Raw genomic sequence first — 16,398 nt, 5'->3', positions numbered from 1 at the left:
GAATTGATGGTGTTCGGGCTCTCAGGACCTCTCCAGCAGACAGACTGGGGCTCTAACAGTCTGACTCACAGGAGCTGGCACAGAGGAATACATTTCCATTTCTAATCTTGGCTGCTGGACAGTCAGCAAAATTCAGATTTTAAAAAACAAGCAGATTTTAGAGGGGGCACGATCTAGATACATCTCCTGGCCACACCGGCACATAAACATTTTTTTGTCCTCTTTTATCCCGATCATAATAATTGTCTGACATCTTAATCCCCCCGCTTATATAGAGGTAGCAGAAGGTAATAATAATAGTAGGAGTAGCAGAAATAATGGCATGTTGCAGAAAAAGTGTCAATTTCCTCTTTCACCTTTAAGCTGACATCCTGACACCTCTATCCACACCATCCACCCTGATACACCCACACACATACACACAGCACACCGCACACCAACGCCTGCATTACACACACTCAGTCTCATTCACGCACAAACACACACAGTCCCAAACTCATCAGCACTTTTTCTTTCCTCACTTTCCCCAGCATGCTCCATAATTATCACATAGCAGCTCATTGCACACTGTGCCATCTGTTAGTCGCACACACGCACGCCCAAAACACACACACACAACCGTACACGCACTACACGTACATGCACAACCACACACTGCCAGATGCTTGGGATCTGGGATTAATAAGATAGTCCTACCATGTATAACTAAGTTTGCAGCATATCATTAACAATTTGCAATAAGAGGATAAAGAATCTCATTGGGAGCAGAGCAGCATAAATTTAGGAACAAGGCTCAATGAGCTCTGCGGCACGGAGAATGTACTACACAAGGAAAATCTAATTTTTAGGACAAGTGTCAACAGTATTTTTATACAATAATAATCACAAAATTCGCTTGATGAGTTGGTAAATTGACAAAAGTGTGAAAAAGGCAAATAATAGAACTATTACTGTTTTACCCTCACAAAAACAAAACCCTGTTTAAAACTGTTTAAACTGTTTAATCATTTATTTACTTAACAGTTGCTAGTTCAAGCTTCCTGAATGTGAGGATTTTGAGCTTTTCTATTTTATTTAACGGAACATCTTTGGCTTTTCAATCAATTTAAAAGTGAGCCGTGAGCTTTTTAAAACTGTGATGTACATTTTTCTGAGTCTTTTCTGACATTTATGGACTAAATCAGTGATTCCCAACCAGGAGTACTTGTGCTCTTGGTGGTACTCCTGCAGTTACGAGGGTTATATGGAAATATTGTGGTGCTGAGTCTTGCACAGGTTTGATTTTCAAGACCCGCTCCCAAACCAGAACTGCAACATGCAATAACGCACCTGCGCCAAGAACAAATCCCATAATGACCACGCACTCAAATAATGTGGTAATGCAGCACGTTTAAAGTAATCATTTTGGGGCATTTTATACATGTGAAACTAAGACAATGTGTTTTAGAACAGAGACAATTCAGGAAAGAACAATTTAAATGATTATTTTTATTTAGCTAATTCTCATAATATCGAGCAGCACATCTCGACAGCGAACACGCCCGGTAGTAACGCACTCGACTGAAACAGCTCTCATATTCCAGCTGGCGCAGAAAACAGAGCCAACGCACAAAGTGGCCAGGCAGATGATTAACATTAAAACATTATTTTATTATTTATTATTATTATTATTGTTATCATTATTATAATTATTTGATTAAATGAATCTTCCTCCCAAAACTGTATAAAAATTATTATAATTAAAACAGTGTTAAATAATGACCAATTTATTTGGAAACTGAAGGTGGTGTTGATGAAGGGGTTACTTAAAGAAAAGGCACTGGACTACATAACTAACTGAACAACTATATTATGAATTAATAATAAAAATAATTGCAGTCTTTTTTTTGTAAGATTCACCTTCTTAATATTCATTTGGAGCTGAAAAATGTGAGCCATAATATCTCAAACTAAAAATGTAACCACATGGTGCCAAAGAGCCAATTTTATCTTGGGTTTTGAGTACATAACAAAGGCTGCTTTTATGATTTGTCTGCGCTGTGCTACAAAAAATCATGTTTGTCCTTTATTTGTCCTTTAGAAACACAGAAAGTAAAGATGACAGATATTAAATGCAAATAAATATGATGCCGTTAATTGCATATTTGCTCCACAAACACCTCATCATGTATACTGTAGTCAGTACATCATGTTCTGATCATAATGATTGCAGTGCCTTCGCAGTGCTTAAAATGCTCTCCCTCAATGCTGTGTGTTTGTACCGGGAATATTGAGCTATTCTTATTAATAAAAATTCTCCCAAGGGCAAAACGCAGCCTGAACTAACATGTTACAGCAAAGACTGCCGACAAGTGCAACGTGTTTAGTCCAAGGTACAGGAACTACAATCTGATTTGTATCGACTTCCTGACACCTCCACAATATCTAACCTGGCAGGATGAAAGATAATCCAAACTGTGGCCGATAAACAAGATGCTCACGCTGAACGCGAACCAATTACACACAAATATAAAGGTAAAAACGCCACAGTGCCGGTTCAGACCAGGATAAAACAAACTGTAGCTGTGGTAGCACCCTCGTATTGTTTAATGAGTATCTCTTCAGGCGCAGTAGTGCCGTCCTTACCCGCACACTACAACACACACTACACCTGCCGGGACCTTTGCAGCAGCCAATTAAACATCAAGCAGTGCTGACATCATGATGAATTAGACCTGCTGTATGTCATTTATATATTCGTTATCATGTAGCCGCCTGCACATCACTCACAGAGCTGGAGCATGATCACACAGCCTCACTTTCCCTCTTTGCAGCTTTAGAGGGGATTTCTACTCAGTGTGTGTGTGTGTGTGTGTGTAGGGGGGGACTCCCCCTCTTCAATTATTTACAGGAAGCCCTCATGCATCTGTGACTTTCAGCGACAGGCTGAGAAAGCCCAGCAGAGCAGCACAGATCTCTTGTCTTTCTCCTCGCGATTTCTCCTTCCTCTTCCACACCTCTTCTCCTCATCCTTTTGTCTACAACATTTTCCCCGTCTTCCTCACCATCTATTTTTTCCTTCCGTCTGCGACCTCTTTTCTCCGTCTGCATCGTTTCCTCCTCTGTCTACAACGCTTCCCTTCTTTTCTCTCCATCCTTTTTCCTCTCCTGTCTACAATTTTTGTCCTCCTTCTCCTCCTCTGCCCTCTTTTCTCTTTTGTCTACAGTCTTTCCATCCCTTCTCTCCATCTTTTTTCTCCTGTGCCTGCAACCTTTTTTCTCTTTTTTCTCCATATTTTTCTCCTCCTCTGTCTGCAACCTTCTCCTCCTTCTTTCACCATCATTTTCTACCTTTGTCTACACCATGTTCCTCCTTTCTTGTCACCTTTTCCTCCAACTTCTACAACCTTTACTCCCTCTCTCCATCTTCTTTTATGCTGTCTACAAAGTTTCCCTCCTTCCTCTCCATTTTTTTTCTCCATCTGTCTTCAATGTTTGTCCTCCTTCCTCCCTGGCTTTTTTCTCCCCTGTCCACAACATTTTCTCTTACTTGTACATCTTTTTCCACATCATGTTCTTCACCAATCTATTCCTTATTCTTCGTTGTCTTTTTCCTCCTCGGTCTACAACCTTTGCTCCTTCCTCTCCATCTTTTTCCTTCCCCATCTACAATTTTTTGTTCTCCTTCCTCTCTGGCTTCTTTCCTCCTCTGTCTACAACCTTCTCCTCCTCACTCTCCATCATTGTCCTCCTCTCTCTACAACTATTTCCTTCCTCCTGTACATCTTTTTCTTCTCATTGTCTGTGTCCCGTTTCTCCCTCACCTCCTTTCTTTTGCCTCTCATCCAAGTCTGCCCTTTCTTCTCCCCTCTCTCCTTCTTTATTTCATGATTGGCCCTGGCCTTACCTTTATTCCTCTCACCTCTCCCTTTCATTTCCCCCCTTTCATCTCCTCACCTCCCATTTCTATTCCCCTGTCCCCTCTCTCCATCACCTCTCCTCTCCTGTCTTCTCCTCCCTTCACCTCCTTTCCCCTCCTCTCTGGCTCCTGTCATCACCATCACCCCCCAAAAAAGAAATGAAGGGGAGGAAAGAGGGATGATGTCAAAGAGAAGAGATGCCAGTGAAAGAGTGTGAACTCTCTGAAGAGTCAGCATGGAAATAATTCATATTCTGCTCAAGCAGATCTCCGAGCAGCCGTCCGCTCCTCCTTTACCTTACTTACCCTCCACTTGCACCTCCTTCATCCCTCTCTCCAATCACATCCTCCCTATTGTTCTTTATGTTCTTCTAATGTCAACAATTTGACAAATGTGTCTAATTTAGCTCCTTTTTTGGTAGTCTGTTTTGCAGTTTTCATTTGCAACTTATCATATTTTGTTTCATTTATCTGAATCTTTTGCACTCAGAGAAAAAGCCTCTAAAATGGCATTTAAGGACATTGACACATACTTACTTAATCCTTTAAACCCTGGATCAGCATCAGTTTCAAATTATCAAATAACTAGCAAAAATATGAAGAAAACTAGATTTATATTTCATATATTAATATATTTAAAATTAGGTTACGGTAATATATATATATATACACTATTTATTACATTGTTTAGCACTTTTTTCAGGTAATTTCCTATTTTTTGTTATTGTTTTACTTTCTTTTTTTGCTAATTTTTCAATTACAAATACAATTTTCTTGTAACTTTTCAATTTCTTGTTATTTTTTGGGTAAGTTGCTGACTGCCTTTTTCCATGTTTTTGAAAGAAATCAAGACAATTTGCACAAGTTTCAAAGGGTATATGCATATTGCTACATAATTTGACAAATATATTTAATTTCTCAGTCTTTTCTTATCTCTCACTCTGTGTAAGGCACCTGTCTCCAATCTTCTATCACACAAAACCTAAAAAAAAAATCTTTCTCTCCTCACATGAAAAAAAAGCTTTTATTGTTTCATACTTGCTTCAATTCTCCTTTAGATTTAAGCCTAAATATAAGTTATTTATTGTATAATTCAGAGGAGGATTAGTCTGTAACTGCTCTTTCGGTGAGCGATACACTTTTCCTCATTGTGCTGCAGACGGAGCAGAGGAGGCTCCGCAGACAGACAGTCGGGTCCCTGGACACAGTGAATGTAACGGTCTGCACAGCGGCTAACTGAGGGGAGTTGTACTAAAGTCACCCAGTGGTTCTTCTGAGCAGCATAATGAGATGAGATGATGAGAATGTCGTGTTAACTGGCTAATGATCCATTTATCTCGACTGAGAACCTGTCGTCAGTGTGCAGACAGCTACACTTTGCACAGGGGCTGAAACACGAAAATTATCCTCCAATAATTTTGGTAATCGCTTCGCTTAAGCAGAAATGGGCTAGAGAAAAGCAGAAAAGAAAAAAAATCACTGGTAAGAGGTTTTCCTTGTCCTCTGTGATAGTGAACTGCATGTTGTTTAGTTTTGGATTATATATGAACTCCAAAACCTGAGACAACATCAGTTTTCTTCTGCGGCATTCAGATGCCTTTTACAAGCTACTTTACCCTTTGAAACCTGAGCAAACTGGTTAGATTTCGAAAACATGGGGGGAAAAAGGCAATGAGCAAATTGGCAAAAAAATCAAATCACAAATCGCAAGAAATATGTAAAAGGTGACAAGAAAATTATTTAAAAATTAGTTTGAAAAAGAGGGGAGGATTATTAGAAAATTGTAACAATACATACTATATTTATAATTATAATAATTCTATATTCAGATTATGTTACAGGAAAAATAAAATAAAATATACAAAGTAAATACACATTTTTTAAATTTCTCCTCTCCTTTTTTCTCACTCCTTTTCTCAACTAAGTAACCATGTGTTTGACCATTTCTTTTGCTTTATGCTTTTTATTTTTAAACTTTTTTGTTTGTCTGCTTGTTTGTATAATAATTTCTCTATCTTATTTTTGACATGTTTGAAATAAATCTGATCAAAATTAAACCTTCCTAAGCTGTTTATACATCCTGTCTCCTGTGGATAGATGAAGGACTTAAAAATGACCAGAGATTTGCCAAAACCGGCTGATACTTCCATTTGTGTCTGACAAATAATTACCACAGCTTAAAACCAAACACGCGGGACCTGGATGAGCAGCACATGATTTGCAATTAAGCACCACAATTTTCAAGAAAGAAACATTAAGCCCTCAGCAGGACTGCACACAAAAAAAGACCAACAACAAGAACAACAAAAAATGCCCCTAAAAATATGTCTTGTGGACACTGTCCACCAGGAATATTCATTCTTGTGTTTGCATGCTTGTATACTATATATATCTTTGTGTGTGTGTGTGTGTGTGTGCTTACCGATGAGTAGAGGTGACCCTCTCCGTTCATGGCGATGTAGAGGCCAGTCTTGACTGATTGGATGGCCACGACTCTCAGACCCACAGGAATTAAGTTGAACAGAGCTGAGGACAAAAGCAGACAAACTGAGTTAAAGTGCGCGTGTGTGTGTGTGTGTTTCTCTTCTTGATATGTGGTGCTCTGAGAACTGACATGTCAGTTGGTTTGCTGCTCAGTTGGTTTGGTTATTTGTTGAGGTGAGGAAGGAGCTCGGCCTCCAGGGGCCACCTGCAGGGCTTTTAAACGAAGAGTTTGTAGAGGACGACGTCTGTCGAACATTGACTGTAAATTCAGATTCAGCTTTATTGGTCATTTGTATATAACTCTATAATTTACAATAAAGGGATTCTATGTAGTAACAAAAGAAGTCAACAATCACTACCAATCATCCAGCTCCTTTCTTGATGTTCTGCAACATAACTATTTTCAGAAGTATCTCAGTTAGATATGTTATTACACTGTCACTGATCATCATCACTGCAACCATACTGTAAAATATAAATGGCTTAATGTATGATGTTTTAGTTAAGTAGTGTGGAAATAGTCTTTCTTATTCAGTACTGATGCTCTCATCTGAGTCTAAACATGCATTTAAACAACAGAAAAGCAAAAAAGTTTTGCAAACACTGAATTTACTTCCTCATTGTTTGGGGTCGGATAGTTCCCAATGCTCTATCAGTAAAAGTGTTATTAATAATTACAAATTCAACCAATTTTTCCACTTCAGATTAGAGCCTGACCGATGCAGAATATGAAACTGTTCTTGCAACATGTCAACGTACCATATTTTGACCGCAGCAATTTTTCCTTAAGATTTTAATATCAGTCTGCCGTTTCTAAGGCGCAGTCATGCTCTTGGCTCCATCGGGTCAGTGTTATTTGAAGAACGGCAGTCAGTGATGGCACAGGAACAGACAGCTGATCACACACTTATAGCCCCAGGCAGGTATTTTAAAGGACAATGCTCGTGTCACTGGTGTTTTTGTTCACTTCTTGCAACCCTTTACTGTCTTGTATCTTTTTAGATTTGCTCCACTCACCTGAGACATAAACTATTCCTGTTTTTACTAGTCATTCCAGGACTTGACTATCATCTTTTTAGTGACAGTTATGGATTGCTTTTACTGACTTTTTGAGAGAGGAAACCAAAAATGTAGTTCTGCACAACATAAGGGATAGGAGGAGTGTGTACAAGCCTGTGGAGGTTTAGCAGAAGTGCTTTACAAACATCTATCACAATAGTCCATATGTGAAAAAGTCAGATTAGCATAACAAATGAGGAAATGCTCCAATTAAATAATGAGAACCTCTTGGCTCGCAAAAACTCACATTAAACAATGATGGAGGAGCTGCTACAAGGGAGCAATTACCTTTTTGTTTTTAAGTGTGAAACAACAATAATGAAGCTGGAGAATTATTTTTCCATCGTGAGACAAACTTGTAATTACCGCCTCTCTAGTGTGAAAATGGGACAAATATTAGGCTGATTATTGGCCATCATTAGCTGTGACCTTTCAAGGTTGTTGAAAATCTTCTGGACGTTTCCCTCTGAGGTCAACTGAAACCTGGACTCTCGACCTGACTGCCTCTTATCATTACAGAGTTATTGATTAGTCTGCTGACAGCATATACAGTCGAGTTGTTATGACAGAAACAAAGTCAAACTAAATCCAAGGTGAATCCTGACTCTCTCTATACATTCAGGATGTTTGTGCACATTTTACAACAGTGATAGTCAACTGACGGCTCACAGGCCAACTGTGGCGCCCTATAGGGTGCCGGTTGGACCCCAAACCATTTTTCAATAATAATAAAAAAAATAATTCACACTGCGAATTGTGTTTGTACTTTTACTATACATAAGGTGCCAGAGTGCATGAAACAGCACCAAAATAGAGCTTGTTTATAAAAAAGTGGCAGTGAAGGATCCCCTGAACCCCTAACAAAGGTCCCAGCTAAGTCTCCTAAAATCCTAGAAATTTTCCTTAAATCCTCGAAATGTCCCAAAACCCTAGAAACGTCCTAAAATCCTAAAAATGTCAGAAAATCCAAGAAATGTGCACAAATCCTAAAAACATCCTCAAATCCTGGAAATGTCCTAAAATCCTAGCAACATGTATGGGGCTGCTGTGGCTGGCTCCTGGTCTCCTATAATTTTGCAAAAGTGGCCCCCAAGTAAAGTAAGTTGAGTACTCCTGTTTTAGAATATTCAGGTTTTATGTTTGAGTGCAAAAATGTTCCAGTGAATGAAGATATGTGCCAAGGTACGTGTATTAGATGTTTGCATTACCTGTTGCAGCTCTGTTAAAGCTGAAGTAAACAACAAGGTCAAACTAAATCACAGGATCAACCTGTGGAGTAAAGTGAGGACAGGTGGCCCGAGAATCTCAATTTAAAAAAATATGTTTTTCTTCCAATGCCACACAGCGCAGCATTTACAGCCTCTGCTAGTTTGCAAAGCATTTTAGGGATGTTTTCATCAATTATTGATGGTGTAATTGTCTCAGGTGTTTGCGACTCAACTCCCTTTTCAGTTGGTGGTTGCAGCCCGTGGCTCGAGTATAAAGATGTTAATTGTTTCATGTTGTGAGTCTGATGCTTCCAAAACGCTGAACTGCTGCATTTTCAGAAAACTTGGTGCTGACAGTGTGTGGGAATTCATTGCTTTCATTTGCCCGGCTTTTGAAATATCTGCCTCCGCCCTGATATACAATGGAGATCAACAGATTTTTTGTTTGTGCTGCTCAAAACATAAAAAACAAAACATTTGCAGAGCTTATCAGCAGTTTGTCTTTTCTAAAACACTCCAAGTTGAACTTGATAATCATCCGACCTCACTGTGAACCGTTTTTATTTTTTCATATTTCTTGAGTTTGATAATCTTGTCCGATAGCGCCCATATTAGCTTAAGTAACAAACCCATTCATGTGCTCAAGATGCGGTACTCTAAACAAACCTGACTCTTCATGAATCCTTTAAAGCTATACTGTGTAATTTTGAAGGCTGTTGCCTTTGATGACGGTAGATCGAATAAAGGCTGCTGTTTATCTCATTCAGCCTTTAAAGCCTCTGGAAATGTGGACTGAAATAGTAAGAACGCACATATTAGGTCAAAGTTCAGTGTCTTGTGAAGTATCTACAAAAATCTGAGTGAAATTAAATGTTCCCAACTAGAGAAAAACAGAGTGGGTCGGCCACCACAGTTCGACACACTTGGCACACTGGAGAATTGTCAGTTATGCTACCTCACCGAAAAATGCCACTATATCCTATACAGCAGACCTTTAAACTAATTATGAGTGACTGGCATAGAAACTATAGTTATGTCTGTGAACCTTGACAAATGCTATTCAGCCAATTTTTATACTTTTGTTTAATGGTCTTGTTGTGAATTCATGTTTTATAGCTGTTGGGAGAAGTTTGCCTTCAGGGCTTAAAGCCAGATAGTCCTGAAGTTTTTGAACAAAGATCATAGTTTGAGTTAAAATGAAAATATTTCTTACACAACGCGCTTTCTGCCATAAAGCCCTAAGGCTAATTCATTTCATGTGCTGTTTTGTATGTGTTAGTAGAGCCAATTTAAAGTGAACTTTATTGCACTTTTAGGATGCCTATTAACATCAGGCAAGGGACTGCTGATGAAAACTAGCTCTCCAGCTAACTTAGTCACATATATATCTGTTTAAATGTGGACTAATGTACATTGTCCCTTTTTCATAAAGAAATTATTTTAAAAAACATAATTATGTTGTTTTTATCTTTAATGTCCAAAAACAAAAAGAGAGGGGATGGAATCTTCTTCTTTAACCAATCTCATATTGATCACAGGCCCCTGATGTGTGTCAACTGAAATCGAATTGTGTCAGACTTTGTGAAATCAGCAAATATTGTAGCTTTGTCCAAAGAATCAATATAATATTGAATCATGACGAAACTAGAGATTCACATCCCCGGTGCGCAGCATCCCTTTTAGTGTTTTTATTCTATTTTGAACTGACTTTATTGACAGTATCACCGCTGCCAGGTACAGTCTGACGAGCTGACCAATATTTCACAACAGCAGATGAGTCTCCAAGGACATTTCAAATACATATAGTTGTTATTGTGTAATTGATATACAATCAAAACACAACAGAACAATGACCTGTAACGAAGGCCGTTAAAATGGACGTGCTATTTGGGACCAACAGCCGTGCTGGTTTTCTTTCTAATCAAGGGCTGATTACACCTGGGATATCAGAGCCCTCATTAATCAAGGTTACATAGAAATGGTCTCTAACAGCCGACGTCTACAGTGTTCAGATATGAGCTGAAGAAATTTAAATGTGCGCGAGTACACCTGCAAGTAATCATCCTCCATAAATATCACTCTTCCTAAACGCGCTCATGCACAGCCTTCATTAACATAAAGATATGCACCCAGCTGATTAGCGATGGTGACGACCCTCCTTTTAAATGCTGCAGGAAATGTCACTGATGTCTCCCCTCTGCTGAACACGACTCAGCCAGAGAAAAAACAAAAAGAAAAAGACAAACAAATGGAAAAACGAAGCCTGGCAACAAGTGAGAGCTGCAGTAAATTCTGTTTGATCTACATGCCGAGCCGTGGCAGAAATTCCAAAAAATGGTGATGGGAAGACACTGGCCAGAAATTGATGTGAAGATGTTTGCCAGAAAAGAGAGATCATAGTAAACAAGTGGGACATTGCTGCAACACGCAATGGTGGAGGAGAGCAACTGGCTCAGCCAATGTGGAGAGGACCAGCGAGCTGCCTGCTGTAGTGATTACTGATTAGCTTTTGATTTTCTCTCAGCACGGCAGATCAGAATATAGCGATGGCTACATTAATCAATAAGCTATCCATCTGCAGCTCCGCCCTGAGGGCAGCGTTGGGTGCAGAGGTCCAATAAACCGGCCCTTAAAAAACGAAATCCTCTGAGCAGCCACTTGTCGCTTTCAGCCCAACAGTTGGTGTGCTCTCTGAAAACACAGCCTGCCCAGCACAGCGTGAAACGTCCCCACTATGAAAACACCATCACTGTCTCATTGCTGTCTCTATGACTGCATATACTGTGACTCTCTATCAATGCCAACAACTGTCAGACATTTAGATCAATGCGCTTGAATGGCAGATGGTGTGGCCGCACAATATGTTTACAGTTTCCTTTCAAATGGAAGAACTTGACCAGACTTTAACCTTTTAACTATTTCTGTAATAACGTGCATTCATTAGATCCTCCCTGCTGTTCTCTCCTTTTCACAGCGAGAAAAAAAGTCTCTCGACCTTCAGCAAATCAGATGAGAACAAGAGACAGACATGTAATCTCTAAATAACTATTTGCCCTTGAGAGAGAGAAGAGTCGTGGCTTTTCTTTTGCAGTGATGAAATTTGTACCCTGGTGAATTAAATTGACGAGTTATTGCAGTTAATGTGTGACAGAAAGTCTGCCGCAACTCAGTTCTTACAAAATGTACTGTAAAATATTGATACACCTGATTCGGACTGCACAATTATGCCCAAAATAATAATCACAATCTTTTGGTTAATATTGACATTATGACCGTCTATCTCTATTATTCATTGACGGTGGGGACAAAATGTTTTTATTGCCGTTTCACATTTAAATATACAGAGTGTTGGTTTTACTTCCATGTTGTGCCATATTCCTGCTAATGTACTAATTGCTGTGTCAATGTAAGACTGGTCCTTATTCACAGAGCATCTCATGGAAGCAAAATACAAATAAAACATAGCCCAAAACAAGGCTAACTAAAATAACTATGCTATCACAGAATGCAACTAAATGAAAACGGTTTTATTTGGATACATATATTTTGAAAAAAATAATGAGACTCAATTGATTATTTCAGTCTGTCTTTGAGAGCTGGATGGATATGTATCTGCTACTTTGGAACCAGGCGATATGACAATATTTGGACGAGAAGTTGTAGCTGTGTGAGGGGTGGATCTGACTCTCAGACTGTAGGGATGCCTGGCAGACAGCCTGTCACCAAGCAGCCCTGTCCTTAAACATGTGCAAGTCTGGGCCTTAATAAAATGCAAACGGGTAAGTTATAAAAATATTCACCCTCCTGCACAGCTGAATGTGGAAACCAGGCTGTAAACATGTTTATTTCTGCTGTATAGTTGGGCATTTTAACATGGACGTCTATGGAGATTTACTTTGTTTTGGCACTTCCGCATCAGCTTCGTTTTTCAGCCTCGGAGGTTGATGCTTGACTGAGACACACTACACAGTGTGGCTGGTATGGATGTCTGGGTTGACGGACAAGGACGGGGATTCAGTGAAGCAACATTAGCAATGTTTTTCTCCTTGGCCCTCATGCATTCATTGTACTCCAAACAATGGTGTTTTTTCATTTCCTTCATTAATCATTTATTGCCAGTTTAGTTGTGTTGCTTTGCTGTGCAGACACACTCTTTGCATTTGATGTGTTCTCTCCGAAATCTGAAGCACTGTCAAACAAAGGATGATGATGGCTGATGAATGGATAATTTTTGTCTTCCGATTTGCAGCCACAACATTTAGGAAAGCTTTTTTAAGGTTACTAGTGCATGCATTGTGGTATTATAGCTCTCCCAAAGTGGAAGCTGTTTCTTAGTTCAAGATTTTTTTTGATGAGGAGTATGCATTTTAAACACCAATATCACTATTGATCATGTTCATTGAATTGTGGGAAGCCAAAAACGTGATTGTGATTAATACTTGATAACTGCAAAGCCTCACACCTGATTGTGCGTATGGTACCTATCAGTGAGTCCACTTACAGGAGTTGGTGCTGTCGTCTTTGGTCCCGTCCAGACTTCCATCCTGGCCCATCTGGAGATAGAAGCCCTGCCTGCAGAACAACCTGGTCACTATGCCCTTCAGCTGTGGTTCTACACACACACACACACACACACACACACAGAGACAGCAGGGAGAAGAAGAGTTACAAAGAACTGATCTTCAAATCATGACAGTCCTTAAATATGAACAAGCATATACAAATATAATAGGGCAAAAGTTTCATCAGCTTCAACAGACTGATTCATCCCAAAATTCATCCCTGCAAATCAATTTCTTCCAAAATCCTGCGGGGCACTTTTGAGAAACATTACAGTTTGGCATTAAAGAACAATGTGTCCACATGTGACCTGATGCATCCTGAGGGATTTCCTGCAGAGAGACTAGTCAGGCACATCCAATCCATTACAGGATTCTTGGACTAATCCTTCCTTCGTGGTCATTGTTCCACTTGAATAACACCGATAAATTATTTCTGAACCTTTGATGGTGTAGAGCAGCTTCATGACGGCTTTGTATCTCCCATATTCTGTTTACTATTTATCTATTGTCCGATATATTGGTGTGTGGGTGTGAATCCCCTTATCAAAACAGAGATAACTGTGTGCGGATGGCTAATGGTTTCTCACCAACCAAAGCAGTTTAGTTTGACTGTTTTAAAATAAACTATTTACTTTGATAATGTAGATGTGTACGTCCTTGCAGATCTAATATCACAAACACAAGAAAATCACTTGTTCTTATGCTAATTTTCTAATTCTTAGTCACTGGATGCAGTGCTCTTGGCTAATCCATATTGCTCCAATTAAACAGCAGTCACATCCGCCTCCCACTGTTTGCATCTCGGCAACAAATACGAAATGAGTAATAACAAAAGAAAATGATTACAAGTACAAGTGACAAAGGGGATGTGAAGGAGCTGAGGGACAAAGACGGACTGAGTCACAGGATAAAGACGGAACGTCAGAGACTGATAGAAAAATAAAATCTGTCTCGATCTGTATTGTGCAGGTACAGACAGGCATTTGTTCCATTCTCTCGCCATTACATCGCATGATTTTTCCACACAAACACACTCTCGCTGTTTGGTGACACTGATTATTTAATATGGCTCCTCACACACTCTTACATGTGACCACACCCATTCTCCCTCTCTAAAATATCAGTGACTTTGCCTTCGTCTGCGCAGCTAAAGCAGGGCGGGAATCCCCTTTGAACATGTGTGTGTGTGTGTGTGTGAGTGAATAAGTAAAGGTATATTCTAATGCACAGAGACAGGAAAAAAGCCAAGACTGACCCAGTTTATGAGGAGTGTGTGTGCGTGTGTGTGTTAAAAAGCGAGAGACAGGGGTGTTTTCCATCTTTGTGAAGGATCCATCTTGTGCAGCAGGGGAGATGCAGGGAAGAGGAGCTGCAACATTTGATGGCAAGGATCTCCCACCAGCACCCAAAAAGAGTGTGCCTACATGCACCTCACATAGAAGTGCAAGACTACTGGAAATCACAATATTCAGATCTAAACATATTTTAAATGTTTTTATCGCATGCAATATTTTTGTGTTTCCTTTCATGCAACTTACAACTACTTTGGATATCCTGAGATATGTTTGAGATGTGTATCACCCTAGTCATATACAATTATTTGCATTCTGTCTCACACATAAATATCAACACAATAATTGATAATCAAATATTTGATAGCTGCTGCCCAGTACACAAATGCTCCTCCCTGCTGCTGCATTTTTCTTTCCTCTTTCCTATAAATACAGTGCAGCACAGTCTGTATTTTCATGCTTTAAGTAAACATCATTCCGACTGACAGCTGTGATATTTCTTGCTGCTTTATGATTCAAAGTTTACCTGCCCAGCACCCGTCTGTCAGAGCAGAACAGAAATCAGCACACGCTGCCCACTGCAGAGCCACTGAAATCAGTCACATTTCAATCTCCCTGTGCTTGTTTGTGTGACGCACGACCTGAGGAAGCTTCTGGAAATGTAATTTATTGTCTCTTATGTTTTTCTAGAATATGTCAGGTCTTTTATATCCCATCTGACATGTAAAATGTATAAAGCATAATGTAAAATGCATTTTCTTTATCTTAAAATGTTACTGAATAATACCTGGAGGCACATGGGGAGAGTTTACCTCCCAGCCCGGCTTTGCATTTATACATCTGTCTTTCTGTTGGTTTATATCTGTCTGATATGGATGTATATAACAGCAGGTGCAGTTCGGTGGCGACATGTAATATCAGAGCCCCTTTCCTGACTCGTGTTATGACTCAGCCGATGGGAATTTTCAAGTCTGTGCACGCAATTTAGTTTTCAAAAAGAGCTTGAAAAACAACATTTATATTTCGCCAAGACATGGAGAGAAAAAGGTCTGGGTTTATTATGACTTCGGACTGGACAATAAACCAAATCAAATATCAAACTCGTTTACTCAAACTTTAATAAGCAGTTTTGGGTGAAACCCAAAGGATTAAACTGAGAATAACAAAAAACATCGTAACTAACCAGTAGAGCTGTACTGAATGATTTCATTTAGATATATTGTAAATATTCTTTTAATATTAGTTTTTCATATTTTTGTTATAACTTGAGTCTTTCCTATATTTCTGTCTCATGATTTTTTGCAAAACTATTATTTTCAAAGCAGCTCACGTAATTCTCATTTTCACTGACTATGTTTATGCGATGCATTAATACAACAAAGCAAATTTCTTTTATGTGAAAACCTATTTGGCAATAAACCATATTCTGATGTCATTTTTGTTTTATAGTTGAACCTTCCATTGATGTTTCTAATGAAGCCTTGAATATCTGTCATCATATTTTATGACCTCATTGCCAACAGATACAGATTAAAGCAGAATATTTTGTTTCATAAACACAACTGAAAATTACGACTTCTATGATTTTTAAATACATTTTCTCTTTTGGAATTCACAACACAAAGAGTTAGAAACAATCCCAAACAGACACCACTGGAACAATGTACCCTCATTTAACGGTTCATATGACATCTTTCGTAAATGCATTACTCTTAGTAGGTATACGTACCATGAACAGTGCTCAAGAACAGCCCAACTAGAATCTAACGCTATCGGCAACTGTGCTGAAATATTAAGATTAAACCAAATGAATAAACAACAAATGGGAGAAAAAGTATACTTGATTTAGAGTTTAAATGTCAACATTATCAATGAGGCTTCAAAACCTTCAAACT

The 16,398-nt window shown here is 39.1% G+C and overlaps 1 protein-coding gene across 1 annotated transcript in view; it reads right to left on the bottom strand.

Moving 5' to 3' along the window:
- LOC121962894 (fibroblast growth factor 14-like) overlaps nucleotides 1-16,398 on the bottom strand; it is a 37,185-nt gene that overhangs the window by 13,455 nt on the left and 7,332 nt on the right. The window contains exons 2-3 of the mRNA XM_042513215.1: nucleotides 13,151-13,261; nucleotides 6,321-6,424 (exon numbers count right to left, since the gene is read on the bottom strand). Of these exons, the coding sequence (XP_042369149.1) occupies nucleotides 6,321-6,424; nucleotides 13,151-13,261 (215 nt within the window). The remainder of the gene's footprint in view (nucleotides 1-6,320; nucleotides 6,425-13,150; nucleotides 13,262-16,398) is intronic.

Source organism: Plectropomus leopardus, chromosome 24, assembly GCF_008729295.1.
Source record: "Plectropomus leopardus isolate mb chromosome 24, YSFRI_Pleo_2.0, whole genome shotgun sequence".
NCBI lineage: Eukaryota > Metazoa > Chordata > Actinopteri > Perciformes > Serranidae > Plectropomus > Plectropomus leopardus.
The sequence above is the reverse complement of the archived record's forward strand: the minus strand, read 5'-3'. Positions and strand labels throughout refer to the sequence as shown.